The sequence below is a fragment of the Notolepis coatsorum genome (assembly GCF_963971535.1).
Source record: "Notolepis coatsorum genome assembly, chromosome: 10".
In the NCBI taxonomy this organism is placed as follows: domain Eukaryota; kingdom Metazoa; phylum Chordata; class Actinopteri; order Aulopiformes; family Paralepididae; genus Notolepis; species Notolepis coatsorum.
The window spans coordinates 78,935,303-78,951,952 of NC_140174.1; the positions used below are offsets into that span (position 1 = coordinate 78,935,303).

The following is a 16,650-nucleotide window of genomic DNA, read 5'->3' on the forward strand; positions in this document are numbered from 1 at the left end:
TATTTGGAGTGTATTTCATGACTGTTGGGAACTAGGCTAAAGGAGTAACCTACTTCCAGTGAATGATGCTAAGCTAGGCTAACGGTGTAGGCGTTCCCGACGCCTAAATGCATGCACAGAAACGACAAAGGTATGTATCTTCTTGTCTAACTCCAGGGAATATGTTAAATAAGCTAATTTCCCAAAATGTTGGAGTGTTCCTTTAAGTACACCCCTGCTTAGCTTACACAATGTTGAAATAGCCGTGCTTGTGCATAGATCACTAGATCTATCGACTTCTAATGTGAAGTCAAAGAGTGACAATTCTCTCTCTCTCAGTCTGCAGTGATGTCAAACTATCCACAACCTTTGCCTTGATGGAAAACCAAAAAAGTCAAGGTGAGCCGGTACCACGTGGTGGAAAAGGGGCCATAATGATCCATTCATGCCAGTGGAGGTTATTGCATGACTACTAGTGAGGCAGTGCTTCACTAGTATACAGACAAAAAATATATATTATTATTAATATACATATATATATTTATTTTATTTTATTTATTTTTTTATTAGACATGTTTTCCTCTGTGAAAAAAAATTCCAGTGAATTATTTTTTTCTTTTCCAAGTGATACACAGCTCCCAATCACTTACATTGGCTAGTGAGGCAACATTCCTTTGTGGCTTCACTAGCTAATGTAAGTGAATGGCAGCGAAATAGCACCTTTGATTGGACAGTAACTGGTCTAAGTGCGCGCCCAGGGAGGCCGAACCTCACTCATTAATTTGAATGGGGCTTGAATGATTGACAGTTCTGACACTTTTTTTACACCAATCAGAGAACACCATTTCCTATCCCATGCTTTGAGAGGGCTTGGAGAGCCCAGTCAGTAACATTACTGTGTAGGCAGTAGCACTGTAGGCTAAATGAAACTTTGCACCAAAGGACCGAAGTATAAATCAGCAACATGGAGAGGACTTATGCATCTGGATCAGAAAAAAAGTTGAGGATGAATAAGTAAGTACAGTGTTTGTAAAAGCTTGTATGCTAACAGTAGCTAGCCAATTTGTTAGCTACCTTTAGCTTAGCTTATATTAGATCACAATGATGATCACCAAGCTAACTTACTGTACAATTAATGTGGAAATTAATCGAAACAAAATTGCGATATCTATTCATAGACCTATGCAATCTCATTTCTAAGTTATGACGATTTTTCTTTTATTAAAAAAAAAAAAAGTTATATATATATATATATACTCCCTCTGGTGTTTTGGTCGTGGTATTCACTGACCTTTGGGAAGTATTTCGACATGCACATGGGTATCTTAGTGGTGTAGTGTATCTTGTAGACCAGGCCCATTGCAAGTTGCTGTACTCTGTCGTCTACTCTAAGCCATCCTAGGTTGTCAAAATAGGCAGGGGTGAGGTGGGTTTTAGGAGTAAGGTCAAGCAGTAGTCTGACCAGTTTGTTTTGTGATGTTTGTAATCTTGTTTTTAGTGCCTTTGAGGTGCTTTGGTACCATGAGGTGCAAGCATAGTCGTAGTACCCTTGAATGAGTGCTCCTGTTAGAGTCTTCAAGGTATTCTTGTTTACCAGAGAGGAGATCCGGTACAGGAATCTAGTTTGTTGGTGGAGTTTTATTACATTGGATCCCATTTTGTCACAGGAAAGATTTGCCTCTAGGATGGAACCCAGGTAGGTAATTTCATCTTTCCTTTTCCTTGCCACCTTCACCTAATATGTTTTGATCTGGTCAGGTGCGATGTCACCTAATATGTTTTGATCTGGTCAGGTGCGCTGTCACCTAATATGTTTTGATCTGGTCAGGTGCGCTGTCACCTAATATGTTTTGATCTGGTCAGGTGTGCTGTCACCTAATTATGTTTTGATCTGGTCAGGTGCGCTGTCACCTATTATGTTTTGATCTGTGTCTGGTTAGGTGTGCCGTCACGCGTCACCTACTGTAATATGTTTTCATCTGTCTGGTCAGGTGTGCCGTCACCGAATATGTAATTTTTTGCATCTGTGTCTGGTCAGGTGCGCCTTCACCGAATATGTAATTTTTTGCATCTGTGTCTGGTCAGGTGCGCCGTCACCTAATGTTAATATGTTTTCATCTGTGTCCACTGACCACTGACACACACAGTGGGGGATGTTTTAAAAATAGAATTTAATATATAATATAATAATTTGTGCTTCACCAAAAAATTTGGTCAGCAGCCACCACTGATCCCTGCTTTTCCTGATCCCCAACCAGGACAACATGACTGATGTTTTTAACAGATTATGATTTTGAGTGAAAGATTAATATCAAAACAGACCACACATTTTTATTGGAGGATGTTCACACAGAAATGATCAAAGAAAACAATATTTTTTCATATAACTTGACTCTAAATGTTGTCAGAACAAATGTTCCAGCTTCTCCAGAGACGGTTCATGATAATCATTATAATAATCACTATCTGTTATATAGTTGAAAGTCTGTTATAGCAACGTCCTCATAATACCATTGTATAAAACAACCATTGCTCACTTAAAGACATTTCATGAAACAAAAAGATCCCCATGAACAGGATAAAAACAAAACACATAATGTTAATTTGAACTTTAAATCGGTTTGCAGTATGAAGGCTAGTTTTAATTCCCTGACTTCCTCTGTGGTTCCTCGCCAGTTGCACGTTTGGCTCTCGGCAGGCCCACAGGGGTATATATGTACAATCCGCTTGGACTTTCTCCAAACTCCCAACTCCTCGGATGTCATGGAGAGAGCTGTGTGATGTCGAAGAGCAAGAGACACGGAGAAAGCTAACAAGAGTTTGCAGGAGCTGTTTACAGTAGAAATTGTCAAGTCACCAAGGTAGGAGCGGGGGACATTCTTTGTTCTTCTCTGGTTCGGCCTCGTTTCCCAGAATTTGTCCCTTTTTGGAATCACTTTAGGAATCCACAAGACGGTGCTTTTACTTTGTCTGACTGTGGCCTTGGAAGTCCAGCTTCCTTAACAGCACTGTTCAGCTTCAATGAAGCCCTCTTTTTCATGACCCCCGAGCTCAACCTCAGCGTAACTGGAGTGACAGCCCTGGTTACGGAACTTCATAGACGGCCAGTAGTTGTTGGTGCGACGCTGTGGGCAAGAGACACCATAGGGTTAGAGCTGTAGGCTGTAGCTTCTGAAGCTTTGAGGCAGAGATCTGCATTATTCTGTTACTGCAATTGATACAGTGGCAGACAATGACAGTGTACATAGTAACACATGATTATATAATAAATTCAATAAATACAGAAATATATACAGGCACAATTATATTACAAATATGATCATTATTGTAAATGTGATGATGTTAGCTAAAATAATGTTGTTCACGTCTAGACGACTGCTGCCCACAGCGCCGACTAGTGGTTTTAGTAGTCGACTAGTCGGTGAAACCCCTAGTAGGCCGTAAGGTGAAGGCTGTATTGTTTCATCCCGTTCCCACCTCGGCGAATTACACAATTTTCACTCTGGGTGAAAGTTCGATTGGTGTAGATTTAGGAACAAAAAGTTCTCCATTGACAAAATAGCACATTTTGCGCAATCATTTTCGTAAAGTCGGGACTAGATCTTTCCTCGCAAATGGATATTTGGTCACTGCAGAGTTTTATCTGACGCAATTGGTGCGAGTTCGGTCACGTATCTTGTGCTAGACCAATAGCAGCTCTCCTTGTTGCCAAGTTACAGACAACAAGAGATTGTGTAAACAGCTGCGTGATGTTATCGTGTCATTCACGGAGTACATCTCGACGCAAATGGACAACAAACACATTCTAACGCTTGCAAAATAGGTTTCAAAACAATGTTATATGCATATACGCTACTTGATATAGAGCGATAACGTTCGTGTTATTAACCATACTGTACATTTAAATCATATCGCCTTCTATCTACACCAACAACACAGCATTTCACACCGATGCATGACGTCCTGTCGGGGCAATTATTCAATAAACCTCCATAAACACACATTCCGTGATGCATGCAGCACATTTGTATCAAAAACACTTTACTTTGTGATTCCCAACCTGCAATATTAAAGATGCTGGTACAATTTTCTAAAGATTGAGGTTGTACACAAAACAGTTCAGTGGATAGTAATGACAAATGTATTAATAATTAATTTGGAATAATGGAATAATGTCAAACAATTTACAAATCAATAAGTTACTCATTAACCTTTTTATTTTCCATTTAAAGACAAAATAGAATGCAGGTACAAAAATAGATTCAAGAGGTTTATTCGTCACATACAAGTTACATTTTTTTTATCACAATAAAATATAGTAAATAGTAAAATAGGTAGTTTACGATGAAATGCTTGGTTCTGTATGAGCCCCTGAGAGTGTGCTTCATACAGTAAGAAAAAGGAAGTAAGTAAAAAGTTAAGTAAAGAGGAATATTCAATATACACAATATACACTACGGAGTAAAATGAGTAAAGAGTGAGGTGTGTGGAAGGATCAGTGTCAAACTGATCTCAACAAATAAACAAATCACACTACTACTGTATAACCCTAATCCCCTCACCCTATACATCCACTATCATCTGAGTCATCCTCTAATGCAGTGCTTCTCAAACTTTTTCTGTCAGGCCCCCCTTTGGCGGACCAAAATATTTTGCCCCCCCCCCCCATCGCCCCAACAAAATAGTCATGAAATGGGCCATGTTTAAATTGATTGAAATAACACCAATATCGTGACCTTTCAAATTGGCCCTATATTTTGTTTTCAGAGCTGTCATGGATGAAAAGCCAGCTTCACACAGATACTGTATGTGGTGCTGAATGGTATCAACACCTTAACTGCTGCATCATGAGATACTTGGTGGGCCATGAGATGAGATACTTGGTACTCAGCACCACACTCTGAAACTAGCTCTCTAGGTGGTATCAGATGAGATTTCAAAGAGTTCTTCCAAGAGTTTGGATGGAGATGTGTCAGGAAGCTTTGTCTCAATGTTGTCTGTAAAGTTTTTTTTTATCCAGAGTAACTTGGTGATCCTTTTCTGTGTTTTATTAAATAATGATTTTCAGATTTTGAGAAATTGTATTTTCATGGAGAACAGTGCAGCTGCAACAGATAGCACTTTAGTGATAATTTTCTGGATTTTTTATTTTTTTTTATAAATCTCAAGGCCCCCTCCTGTCATGCCTCTGCGCCCCCCCTGGGGGGCGCGCCCCCCACTTTGAGAAACACTGCTCTAATGTAACCCTATCCTCCGTTTCCTTAGAAACATTTGCACAGTTTTGGCATTGACAAAGATCTGTACATGGTAGTTTTGCAGACACACATGAACATCTTCCTGTCTCACATTTTCCTTGTTTGCAACCGCAATGGACTACTTGCAACACACTATCAGGGGCCGGATTTGTAGTCATCCAGGTCACTGTTAACTCCCCATCCTCGACGTGCCACCCATTGGTTCATTTTCAGCACTTCTTGGTTGACAATTATCCTTTGTCGGATGATCTTCTCACAGAAGATTTTGTAGCTGACATCAAAATTTGTCTCGTTTCTGATACACACAAACACACACACACACACACACACACACACACACACACACACACACACACACACACACACACACACACACACACACACACACACACACACACACTTAATGAATGCATGTGCCAAGGGTTGGGCAGTCATGATTGCTACAGACAAACAGAATAGGTGGTCAAGCTTTACTTTTAAAATGTGCAATATGCAGGAATTAAGAATAGCTCATGGTATAATAATAACTCACTCTGCTTCCGTTTCTTCCAAAGTCCCAGTAGCTGTTGCAGTTGATTGAAGTCTCAAGGATCTATACTCTGATCTGCATTCCCTGTAACAGGTTGTGTGATATCGCACCTCAATTGCCACACAGTCTTTGTCTTGGATATGCAAAAGCTGGCTGGTGTCTTGCTTCACATGGGCAGCTTTCAGCAACAGGCCTTTAAATAAAATTGGAAAATGACATGAGTGTGTGTTGGGACTGAGAATTTCTTTGATTGTATTTTGATAATGTGAGGAAAATGTTATCTATGTCAATCTGTGTTAAATCTCTGCAGACTTTGTGGAGACTGTGGCTTCACCCCCCCCCCCCCCCCCCCCCCCCCCCCCCCCCCCCCCCCCCCCCACACACACACTAGGACACAGGACACAGGCATGCACATACATATAGTATCTGAAGAAAACTAGAATGCTAGTTTATGTCAACTATAAAAACACAGCTAAACTGTATCTCAGCACAGCATCAAATAGTGTATTTTTCACATTAGTGTAGCTATGAATGAATGAATGAAAACTGTATTTAACAGATTGCAGAATGGGTACAATACAGTACAGCTCAATACACACAATTGTTAAGGGGATGCAGACCAGAGAAAGACGTTTGTCTTGTTTACATCAGGGTCCCCCATTTTCATTTCATATTGACATTTATGACATACTCAACATACATGACATTTATGGCATAGGGACATATAGGTATTTAGTACTGATACATTTGTGACATATACGGTATTCAAAATATACAGTACTGTTACTCATAGATCCTGACAGAGTATATACATATGATGGGGAGGGGACTGTACATTAGGAGGGGGTGGGTGGGTGGGAGAGAAATATACATATACGGCGGGGAGAGAATATATCCATGCGGTGGGAAGGCTAGGCTTTTTTTCATACCTGCAGACAATGTTTCAGCCATAGATAGATGGTCCCTCTTGCGTTTGCCCTTCACAGTCACATATTTGTCCCTTTTCTTGCAAATGATGCACAAGACTGGAAGTACAGGTCCGACAAAAGCTGGTAAGCCTGTCCTGGATCGAAGTTTCTTCAGAGGACTTTCACTTGTAGAGCCATAAGTTCTGGCTCTGCTTCCACATCTTGAGCTGCAGAACACATAGCCCGTTTCTCAGCTGCATCCAAGCGTTTTTTGTCGATAAAACACCTATAGCAAGTAGCGTGAAAACCAGCATCCCCGGGAACATTGGCAAACTCGATCTCTAAACAATGTCTGCAATGATACGATTCTCTCCTGGCAACTTAAGCCATCCGCTCGACGGAGTTTCTATCTATCCCACCGTGTCTGTGTAAAATCTTGTACACTTACTTTCTGAGCGGACGTGAGATGCATATAACATTGTTTCTAAACCTTTTTGCGAACTTTAGAATGTGTTTTTTCTCCATTTTCGTCGTCTTTTGTACTCGTCGATGAGTACTGTCTTTCAGTTGCTTCCATTACTACTGTTTACACAAATCTCTTGTTGTCTGTAACTTGGCAACAAGGAGAGCTGCTATTGGTCTAGCGCAAGATACGTGACCGAACTCGCACCAATTGCGTCAGATAAAACTCCGCGGTGACCAAATATCCGTTTGCAAGGAAAGATCTAGTCCCGACTTTACGAAAATGATTGCGCAAAATGTGCTATTTTGTCAATGGAGAACTTTTTGTTCCTAAATCTACACCAATCGAACTTTCACCCAAAGTGAAAATTGTGTAATTCGCCGAGGTGGGAACGAGAATCGTTTTCTAGCCACTTCTCAGCTTTCACCATACGGCCTATAGTGTGTGTTTGTGTGTGTATGATAAATATAATCATAATCCCTCTCAATCATCAATATATATCAATATATATCAATATATATAACCCTGACTAACCTTACTGTCATGCACTTGTCCTAATAAACTAACCTACACTGTAACACGCAACACTTGATGAACATTGTTACTCAGCTGATAGAGTTGTACCCTTCTTGCTGTCTTGTCGTACAGAACTTGTAAGTCGCTTTGGATAAAAGCGTCAGCTAAATGACTAAATGTAAATGTAAATGTAAATATACACAAAAAACTACAACTTTATGGTAAATGCCTCCGACACGAAGGTGGAGAGATAAGAATAGTATATTCTATATATTATACACTCTCTCACTGTATTACTGTAACTTCTAATGAAATATATATGAATATTTAATAGTAAAATGAATTAATATATTAGTAAAATTTATTGATTATTTAATATTCCCCATTATGCTGGGGACCACCTGGAACCCCCACCAGGACCCCTGAACCACTGACCTATTCAATATCTATAGGCTACAGAGCATTCATAGCATTCTATTTCATATTCATTGTAAAGATATTTTTGTGTGTGTATTTGCTCCATCACAACTGAGTTTGTATACATTTGCGCTGCCTCTCTTTTCACTCTCTTGTTTGCCGTTATATTTGAATGTATGGTTAGCTCAACAATGCAATTATAACAGTGCCTTTAACACTTCAACATGTTTACCCGTCACACAATGTCAACCCCTGTGTCTTAGGCCATGGTTACACTGGGCTAAAACAGCATGTCCAAGTTAAAAAGAAACACAGTTTTGGCAGGAAAACGCGTTTCCCTAGCGGGAACGCTGAAAAGGTGTTTTCGTTTTGGAAACTCGCCGACAATGGTGCCATGTAATCTGCGCGAGCCGGATACGGAGCCGTTCTGCCCAATGCCCATGCGCAGTAGAGACCTGCACGGTTATTTCCAGTGTTTACAGCAGAGCTGTACCAAGTAGCTGCGGCTACCAACGTGTTGTCAAGTTATTGTTATAAGGAGCATAGTCCAAGCTACAACAGTCTGCATTCCCTTAACAATTGTTTGTATTTAGCCGTATTGTATTGTACCCATTCTGCAATCTGTTAAATAAAGTTTACATCCATTCATTCTGCTAGCATTAACGTCACTACGCTGCTAGCCACAATGCTATACTGTTATAATGGCATATCCCAATCACGTTAGCACATAAGCTAACACAATCGGCAATATCTTTGTGAGACTAAACTCCGCTCTTGGTGGTCAATTGTGTTGATGTTAGTTTTGTTTCATCAACAAATCATCAACAAATTAAGCAGAACACACAGTGAATGTATCAGTTTTTGTTTATTGCACTTTATTTCTTGCTGAAAAATAAATGCTATGTAGCTAAATGGCTCATGCGAGGTATAAAGATGGTGGTTCTCTGAGATTTTGAGCAGGATGTGGAGTGACACGTTCAACCTTTTCTGATTGGTTGAAAATGGCCTTCATGTTTGAACTACATCGCCACCTACTGCTTTGGCATTGTACTACATGTATATATTCATTGTGCTAAGCTAGGCTAACATGCAGCCAGATAGCTATCTACTGAACGCACAGAGAGGAAACTGGTATCTATCTTCTTGTCTCTCTCTAAAGAAGACGATAAGCTAATTTCCCAAAATGTTTGCGTGTTCTTTTAAGATAATAAAGTCTGAAAACATTGTTCTTCTGAAAACGGACTTATATGGTTCTTTGTTTGAGGTACTAAATTATAGATTGGGTCTTTAGAGGCTCATGGCCGGACGTTATTTTACCTGCATGAGGTAGAACGGCGGTGCGACAGTTGGGTGTGTGTTGATGTAATAGACCGCCAGTAGGGTCAGGATTACTAGCAGAACCAGGGCAGCCACGACGCCTGCTATGATGGCCGTGTTCTCGCTCATCCCCTTATGGTCCGGAGGGCCAGTCTGTAAGTCTTAAGAGAAGAGGGGAAGAAGAGATCACTGATATTATTGGGCTGATCAAACTGTTAAAATCAAATGTAGCTTATGGTTAAAAAAAAAAAAAAGCAGACATGGTAGCTGAACGAGCGAGGTGAGCACAGCCACGGTATGGAAGCACAGCACGATTACAACAGAAGCACAACAACACAACGAATAAATAATGAAGTTGTTCTGTCCACCAAATCACAACATCAAGGAACACAAGGGGTTTTTGAGTGTTTTTATGTCCTCCGTATTACCATGTCTTTTACACAAACTGAGCCTGGCCTTTTGCCCCACAACGATGTTGCAGTTAATGTGACGTTTGAGGTCATCTCTGGGATAAAGGAGAGCATCATTGTGTGGAAGAACGAGACGAGAAGAGGGAGACAAGACAGTCAGCCAGAATAATTAAGACAACAGACACATGCACCAGTAGCTCTAGGGCGACATGTTATTACCAGGCTACTGCAGCAGCACACATCAGACAGTGAAAGTACAGACAGCGTTAATTATTGTGGGATACTTGGATAGTCATATAGTTGTTGTGAATATAACTTTAGTATGAATATATTTACATGCAGCCTAGTAATCACCAAAAGGACAAATCTATTCGTATTCCAAACAAAATAATTTTATATAAATACCAATGCACCGCTAAACGAATAGCCCCAATCTACCGTAATTAAAATAACAAGCCTAGTAGAAAGAAGTAATTTTTCTGAATAATCAGTTTGAAGGTATAATATTAGGCTATTCTTGGGCATATCACTCGTCTGAATGGAATATGAAGTTTTGAGCTTGATGTCATGAGTGATTTAGCTTTTACCCTCTGGCTCAAATGATCCTCTTTCTACCTTTTTCTACCTGTATACCAGTGGTCTGGTCTTACCTTCAGTAACAGGGTGGTCTTCCAGCTGGGCCGAGGAGGGAGTTGGACCGGGGTACGAGTGGTTGAAGAACTCTGTAGATTCCTCTGGGTGGGTGTAGTCTTCACATGCACCCTTTGCCTGGAGAACATGAAACACAAGAGAGGTATTACATTTTTTTTACTTGAAATATATATCGCTTGTAAGGAGGACATGATAATGGGACCAAAAGACACCTGTCTGTAACGCTTGGCTGCACCGGGACCCCTGAGAAGCTCCGCCAGATGACCCAGAGAGCAAGTAGACTCTAGTTAGCTCTATTGACGAGCTTTGTATGCATTACATACAAAGCTCTATATAGCAAACTGCCCTGGACTCTGAGGGTTAAGTCAAAGCCTGTCCTAACTAATTGGCTTGTGTGAAAACTCTTTGCCTGAGCTTTCTGTCGATCCCTTCGAAAACACAATGCGAACTTACAGTAATTAGTTAGAAAGAGTTTATAGAGCTTATATGTAATGCATACAAATATCGTCAATAGAGCTAACCTCTAGTGAACTCCACATACTATTCCATCAACCATGTTCAACTGTAGTAGGAGCACGACTTGAGGACAGCTGAAGACATAGTGCCTACAGTTCACTAGAAGTCTGCTCTCCTCCAGGTGATAATAGTGTCTTCAGTTCACTCGTGCCTTTCAGGTAGCTGCTCCCAAACTGTGGAACGCCCTCCCTTTCTCTCTGAGATCAGTAGAAACATGTGACTCTTTTAAAAAACAGAGTTTGGCTAGTTTTATCTTGGTCTTAATTTTGTATTATATCTCTAGTTGGTGTGTTTAATTGATTCTATGTATTAATGATGTTGTTTGATGCTCTTAATTTCTCTGATTGGAAAGCACTTTGTGATCCTGTATCTTGAAAGGTGCTATATAAATAAAATTTACTTACGTACTTACTTACTAGAGGTCTGCTCTCTGGCTGATAATAGTATCTGCAGTTCACTAGAGGTCTGCTCTCCTCTCTGGGTGATAATAGTGTCTACAGTTCACTAGAGGTCTGCTCTCCTCTGGGTGATAATAGTGTCTACAGTTCACTAGAGGTCTGCTCTCCTCTGGGTGATAATAGTGTCTACAGTTCACTAGAGGTCTGCTCTCCTCTTGGTGATAATAGTGTCTACAGTTCACTAGAGGTCTGCTCTCCTCTGGGTGATAATAGTGTCTACAGTTCACTAGAGGTCTGCTCTCCTCCAGGTGATAATAGTGTCTACAGTTCACTAGAGGTCTGCTCTCCTCTGGGTGATAATAGTGACTGCAGTTCACTAGAGGTCTGCTCTCCTCTGGGTGATAATAGTGTCTACAGTTCACTAGAGGTCTGCTCTCCTCTGGGTGATAATAGTGACTGCATTTCACTAGAGGTCTGCTCTCCTCTGGGCGATAATAGTGACTGCAGTTCACTAGAGGTCTGCTCGTCCAGGTGATGTCATCCGGTGGAGTTTCTCGGGGGGTGGGTGTGGCTGAGCTCTCTGGAAGCTAACCTAGCTTAGCACAAATTAATGGAAGCGGATACGGTCTACTAGCCTAGCTTAGCCTTTAGCATTCTACTGAACGCACAGAGAGGAAATAGGTATCTATCTTAATGTCTGACTCTGAAGAAGACAATGGACCTTATGATCGAAAGTGTACGTAACTATCTTCATAAGTAGTTCGGATGCCTGAGCGCGTGAAAAGGTTTTCGTAAATGGTAAAAAAAAAAAAAAGTGTTCTCAGCTGCGATCCCGTGAATGAAGAACATCGCTCATTCTTAAACTGAAAGCGCATTCTCATACACCTGAGTTTGTATACAGAAACGCCCCGCCAGCTCCTTATAAGGTGTGCAACACTGGACCGTGTGCAGAAAATATTCAACAGGTAGCGCGAAAGCAATCTGCGACTGATCAATATTAGATTAGATTCAGACCACCAGAGTACAAATTTAACAGTAAAGTGCAATAGTAACATACAATGCACAGGTGATAACACTGGGTATAAAATTGTGACATACATGGGTACGTGGGTTGGTCATTATCATTATTACTGTATTTGTGACACCATGTGAACATCAGGTTAGTATATGTAATATTATGTTAGTTATATGTGGTGTGTGTCTTGGTACTATTGTACTAATTTCCTTTTCTTTTTCCCTTTGCCAGGTGCCGCCCGTCCCTCCTCTGGAGAGTGCTGATTGCCTAATGAGTGGCAGCTGACGGAAACCGCCTCAACAAGGGACGGGTGGATAAAGCCTGGCATGTGCCACACTCCTGGGCGCCGCTCTGTGTCAGTTGCCAGTGACCAGAGCGTTGGAGGTTGCCTTTGTTTCCACTGGGTGTGGATGCTATATTGTATTGTATATATATATATTTGGCTCTGTGCCTATTTTTTCACTACTGTGTGGCACTGGATTCCCTATTGTGGGATTACCATATATATATTGTTGGCCTCTGTGCCGACTACCCCTATTAAGGGAGCATATGTATATTGCTGGCCTTTAGGCCATTTGCCACTGTTCCATTTAAGTGGAACTACAGTAAGTTATACATATATATTGTGTTGGCCTTATTGCTGGGTGGTTCCCCAGTGCCAACCATGTAAGCGGCTTGTGTCCTGCGACATTGATAGTTTGTGCCTACTCTGTTTATTCGTGTTATTGTATACTCATCTTGTTTGTTCTCTCCTTACCCTTTTCCCTGTTTGTCTATTTGTTGTGGGATTAATTCCCTTTATATTACTATAATAAATATCATTTATAACAGTTATTATAACAGTTAGAGCTATGTTTGAAGTCTCACTGTGTTCCATTAGACAGACCAATTGAACACCACAGATACCACAAATTCTTCTACGCAAGAGAGACATCGAGAGGTTTTGTTTCAGAATTTTATCATCAATTACTAACGTCCTCGTATGAAACCCTCCAACTAGACTCTGTCTGGAGGAGGGATATACCAGACCTGGAAAATGACTTTGATTGGCAAGGAGCCTGGGCAAATGTCCGACTTACATCAAGGAACCCGGATCATCAACAAATCAACCTTAACTATATTCACAGGACATACTTGACTCCTATAAGACTGTGCCGAATGGGGCTTAAACAAGATTCCAAATGCACCCAATGTTCAAATGGGGACGAAGGGACATTTATGCACATGTATTGGGACTGCTCACCAGTTAAGGCATTCTGGAAAGATGTGACCCAACAAATATCAAAACTCGTATCTTGGAATATACCTGTACACCCCTCGGTATTACTATTGAATGATGTTTTTGAGTTTGCAGTGAATCCACAGCTAAAGAGATTGGTTTTATCGGGTATCACAGTAGCCAAAAAGCTGATCGCATCACGCTGGTTTCAACCGGAAAAAATGTGCCGTAAAGTTTGGTTTCTTACATATCTCGATGTAATTTACCATGAAATATCTACAGCAAGAATTCTGGGTCTCAATGAATCCAAAATGTCAATGTGGTTAGAAGTGGTGGAGAGAATAAAAGCTAGCTTATAATGGTAGTGTCTGGTTAGGTGCGAGGGATAGTGGAGGTACTTCTCAAGGTGGGGTCCGGGAGGGGGGGGTTCGAGCTGGAGCATACAGTATGTGTGTAGGTTTTTTAGATAACAGGTATTAGGGGTATATCTTATATAAGACAACTAACTAAAATGTGATCTCATTGGATGTGCCCTGACAATTAATGCTTGTATATCTTATCGTGTGTTGTCATGTTTGTTTATATGTTTGTTTAAAAAATAATAAAAAAATAAAATACAAAAAGAATAAATATCATTTACCTTTGGAAAATGTTTTGTTTGTTTCGTGCCTGCCGGGACCTGTGCTTAAAGCACCTACTGGACGGGCTGGTTTCATGTACTACAGCCCGCTCCAGCTATATTCCATATGGTCATCAGACCTTTGTACATGACATGGGGGCTCGTTAGTTGGCACAATTGTATAGTTCCTTGTTTTTTATGTAACATGTGGACTTGTTGATTGGAGCATGTCAGGTAGGTTGCGTTTTTTCATTGGTAAGTTATATTGTTATATATCCATATTTCTGTGCTGCACACTTGACTGTTGTAAACCGTTCTTGTGAGTTATGCTCTTAAACAATCTGTTTTTTGCCACATAGGTAAAGGGTGGATCACCTGCTTGGTTAGGGGGAGGGGGGCGACGCGTCGTGTGCAATGAGTGCGCAATGAAATCGGTAAGCAACTGAAGTTATGTGTAGTCCTCATCCCGCTATGGGAGTAGTTTAGACGGGGTAATTAGTGTTACCCAGGTGATCCTAGTTAGGTGGTTAGGACCAACATTTATTGTTTTTCATGGATGTTAGATGTGGACATTAAATCGAATTGGTTAGGTTGTTATAATACAGAATGTGGCTGTTAAGTGTTGCGCACGGAAATTGTTGAGTACTGTAGGTGAGTGGCTATTTTGTAGGGCTTATTGAAGTCTGATTTGTTGGGTAGTATTGTGTGTTGCTACGGGAGTGTAGCGTACTTTCTTTCATAACTGTATTCTGTGGTAGAGTTATGGAGGTTTGTGATCAGGATGTTGGTTTGTCGGATCCTGATAGTGTTGACTCTGCACTAGGTTCGGAACATACTAGTGTTACTTCTGCTGGTGAGTTGAGCGCACTGAGCGCTGAGCTGCGTTTAGCCTGTCTAGAGGAGAGGGCGGCTTTGCGCAGGGAGGTGAGAGACAAGGAGGACAGAGAGGAGAGAAAGGAGGTGAGAGACAAGGAGGAGAGAGACAGAGAGAGAGACAGAGAGGAGAAGGCGGCTGATAGGGAATTTCAATTGGCGATGAGGAAACTAGAGTTGGAGTGTAGTGATGCTAGATGTAGCGCCACTTCCTCTCCAGTACTTTCCGACTGCCAGGTGCCCTTTAACATTAGCCAGCATGTTTCTCTGGTTCCCCTCTTTCATGAGTCTAAAGTAGAGTTGTTTTTTGCTGTATTTGAACGCATCGCGCATGCTCTCCGTTGGCCAGTGGGCATGTGGGCTTCATGTACAGCCCGCTCCAGCTATATTCCATATGGTCATCAGTAGAGCTGCCTCGGTATTGATGTTTTCCTTACCGCACACATTTGCTAAATATTTCCTACCGCCGCGGTTATTACCGCACACACACACACACAAAAAAAAAGTTTGAATGCATTTTTTTTGTAGTCTACTCTTTATAGCATATAGCCTGCCTCTAGTCTAAATGTCTATCTTTAGAGGATGACTTTGCAGCATGAATATTGTTTGGGATTCGGCATGCACGCATTCGTTATTAAAAGTGAAACACGGATTCGAAGTCTCCCCTCGGTGTCGCGAGCCGGTTACCCCCCGACCCTTTCTTCTTCTTATTATTATAACGTTACTACTTATGATTACAAAGGCATTCGATTTGTGGCATTAACGTTAGTATAGTTACACGTTCGTATTTACCGGACCATAGCAAGGCAAGCGTTACTCAATTAATATCTAAGTTCCTTTCTTTGCTCAGAGCGTGCCGAGTTGTACCCATTCTGCGGTCTGTTAATAAAGTTTTCAATCAGACAAGTGTATAGAACGAAGGGCTTTTATTATAACATTTCGTTGCAGTAAAATCATTATGCCTCGTTCCCTGAGGAGCGACGGCGTCGGTAATCCACTCCGGTCTCCGGTGGGAGCTAACGTACTATTAGCCGTGTTGTGACTGAGCTCTGATCAATGGCTCATGGCTGAGATTCAGGAAGTAAAAGCACTGCAAGATGCTTCAGCATGTGACGCGTATCTCTTCTGACCAATCAGTGGTCTGCAGTGTTTCATGTGACTTTTCTGGTACCCAATAGGGTCGCTTGGAATCTCGACAGAGAAGTAGGGTATATCTGCAGAGCCGCAAGACCAACGAGAGCGTAATAATAATAATAATATAATAAAAAACAGCGGTGATGCCGGTATTCAGCCCAACGCTGCGGTGGGCATGATGTAACAGCGATACCGCGGTAATACCGATACCGCGGTAGCTCTAGTCATCAGACCTTTGTACATGACAAAAATATATAAATACTACTGAGTAATAGTGCTCATCAGATGTATGTACAGAGTTGTAGTATGTATCACTGTACAGTGATACAGGTATAAAGACTAGGAATGCCCCGATCGGTGAATTCCGATAATGAGTCATATTCGCCTATCGCGGAAACCAATCAAGCGGAAATCTCACTCGCTGTCTGTCT

At 41.2% G+C, this 16,650-nt stretch overlaps 1 protein-coding gene across 1 annotated transcript in view; it reads right to left on the reverse strand.

Annotated features, from left to right (window-relative positions):
• Positions 1 to 2,290: 2,290 nt before the first annotated feature.
• The window catches only part of plxdc1 (plexin domain containing 1), a 196,237-nt gene continuing 181,877 nt past the window's right edge, over positions 2,291 to 16,650 (reverse strand). Inside the window, exons 11-13 of the mRNA XM_084323960.1 lie at positions 10,445 to 10,562; positions 9,385 to 9,545; positions 2,291 to 3,104 (exon numbers count right to left, since the gene is read on the reverse strand). Of these exons, the coding sequence (XP_084180086.1) occupies positions 2,979 to 3,104; positions 9,385 to 9,545; positions 10,445 to 10,562 (405 nt within the window). The 3' untranslated portion in view covers positions 2,291 to 2,978. The remainder of the gene's footprint in view (positions 3,105 to 9,384; positions 9,546 to 10,444; positions 10,563 to 16,650) is intronic.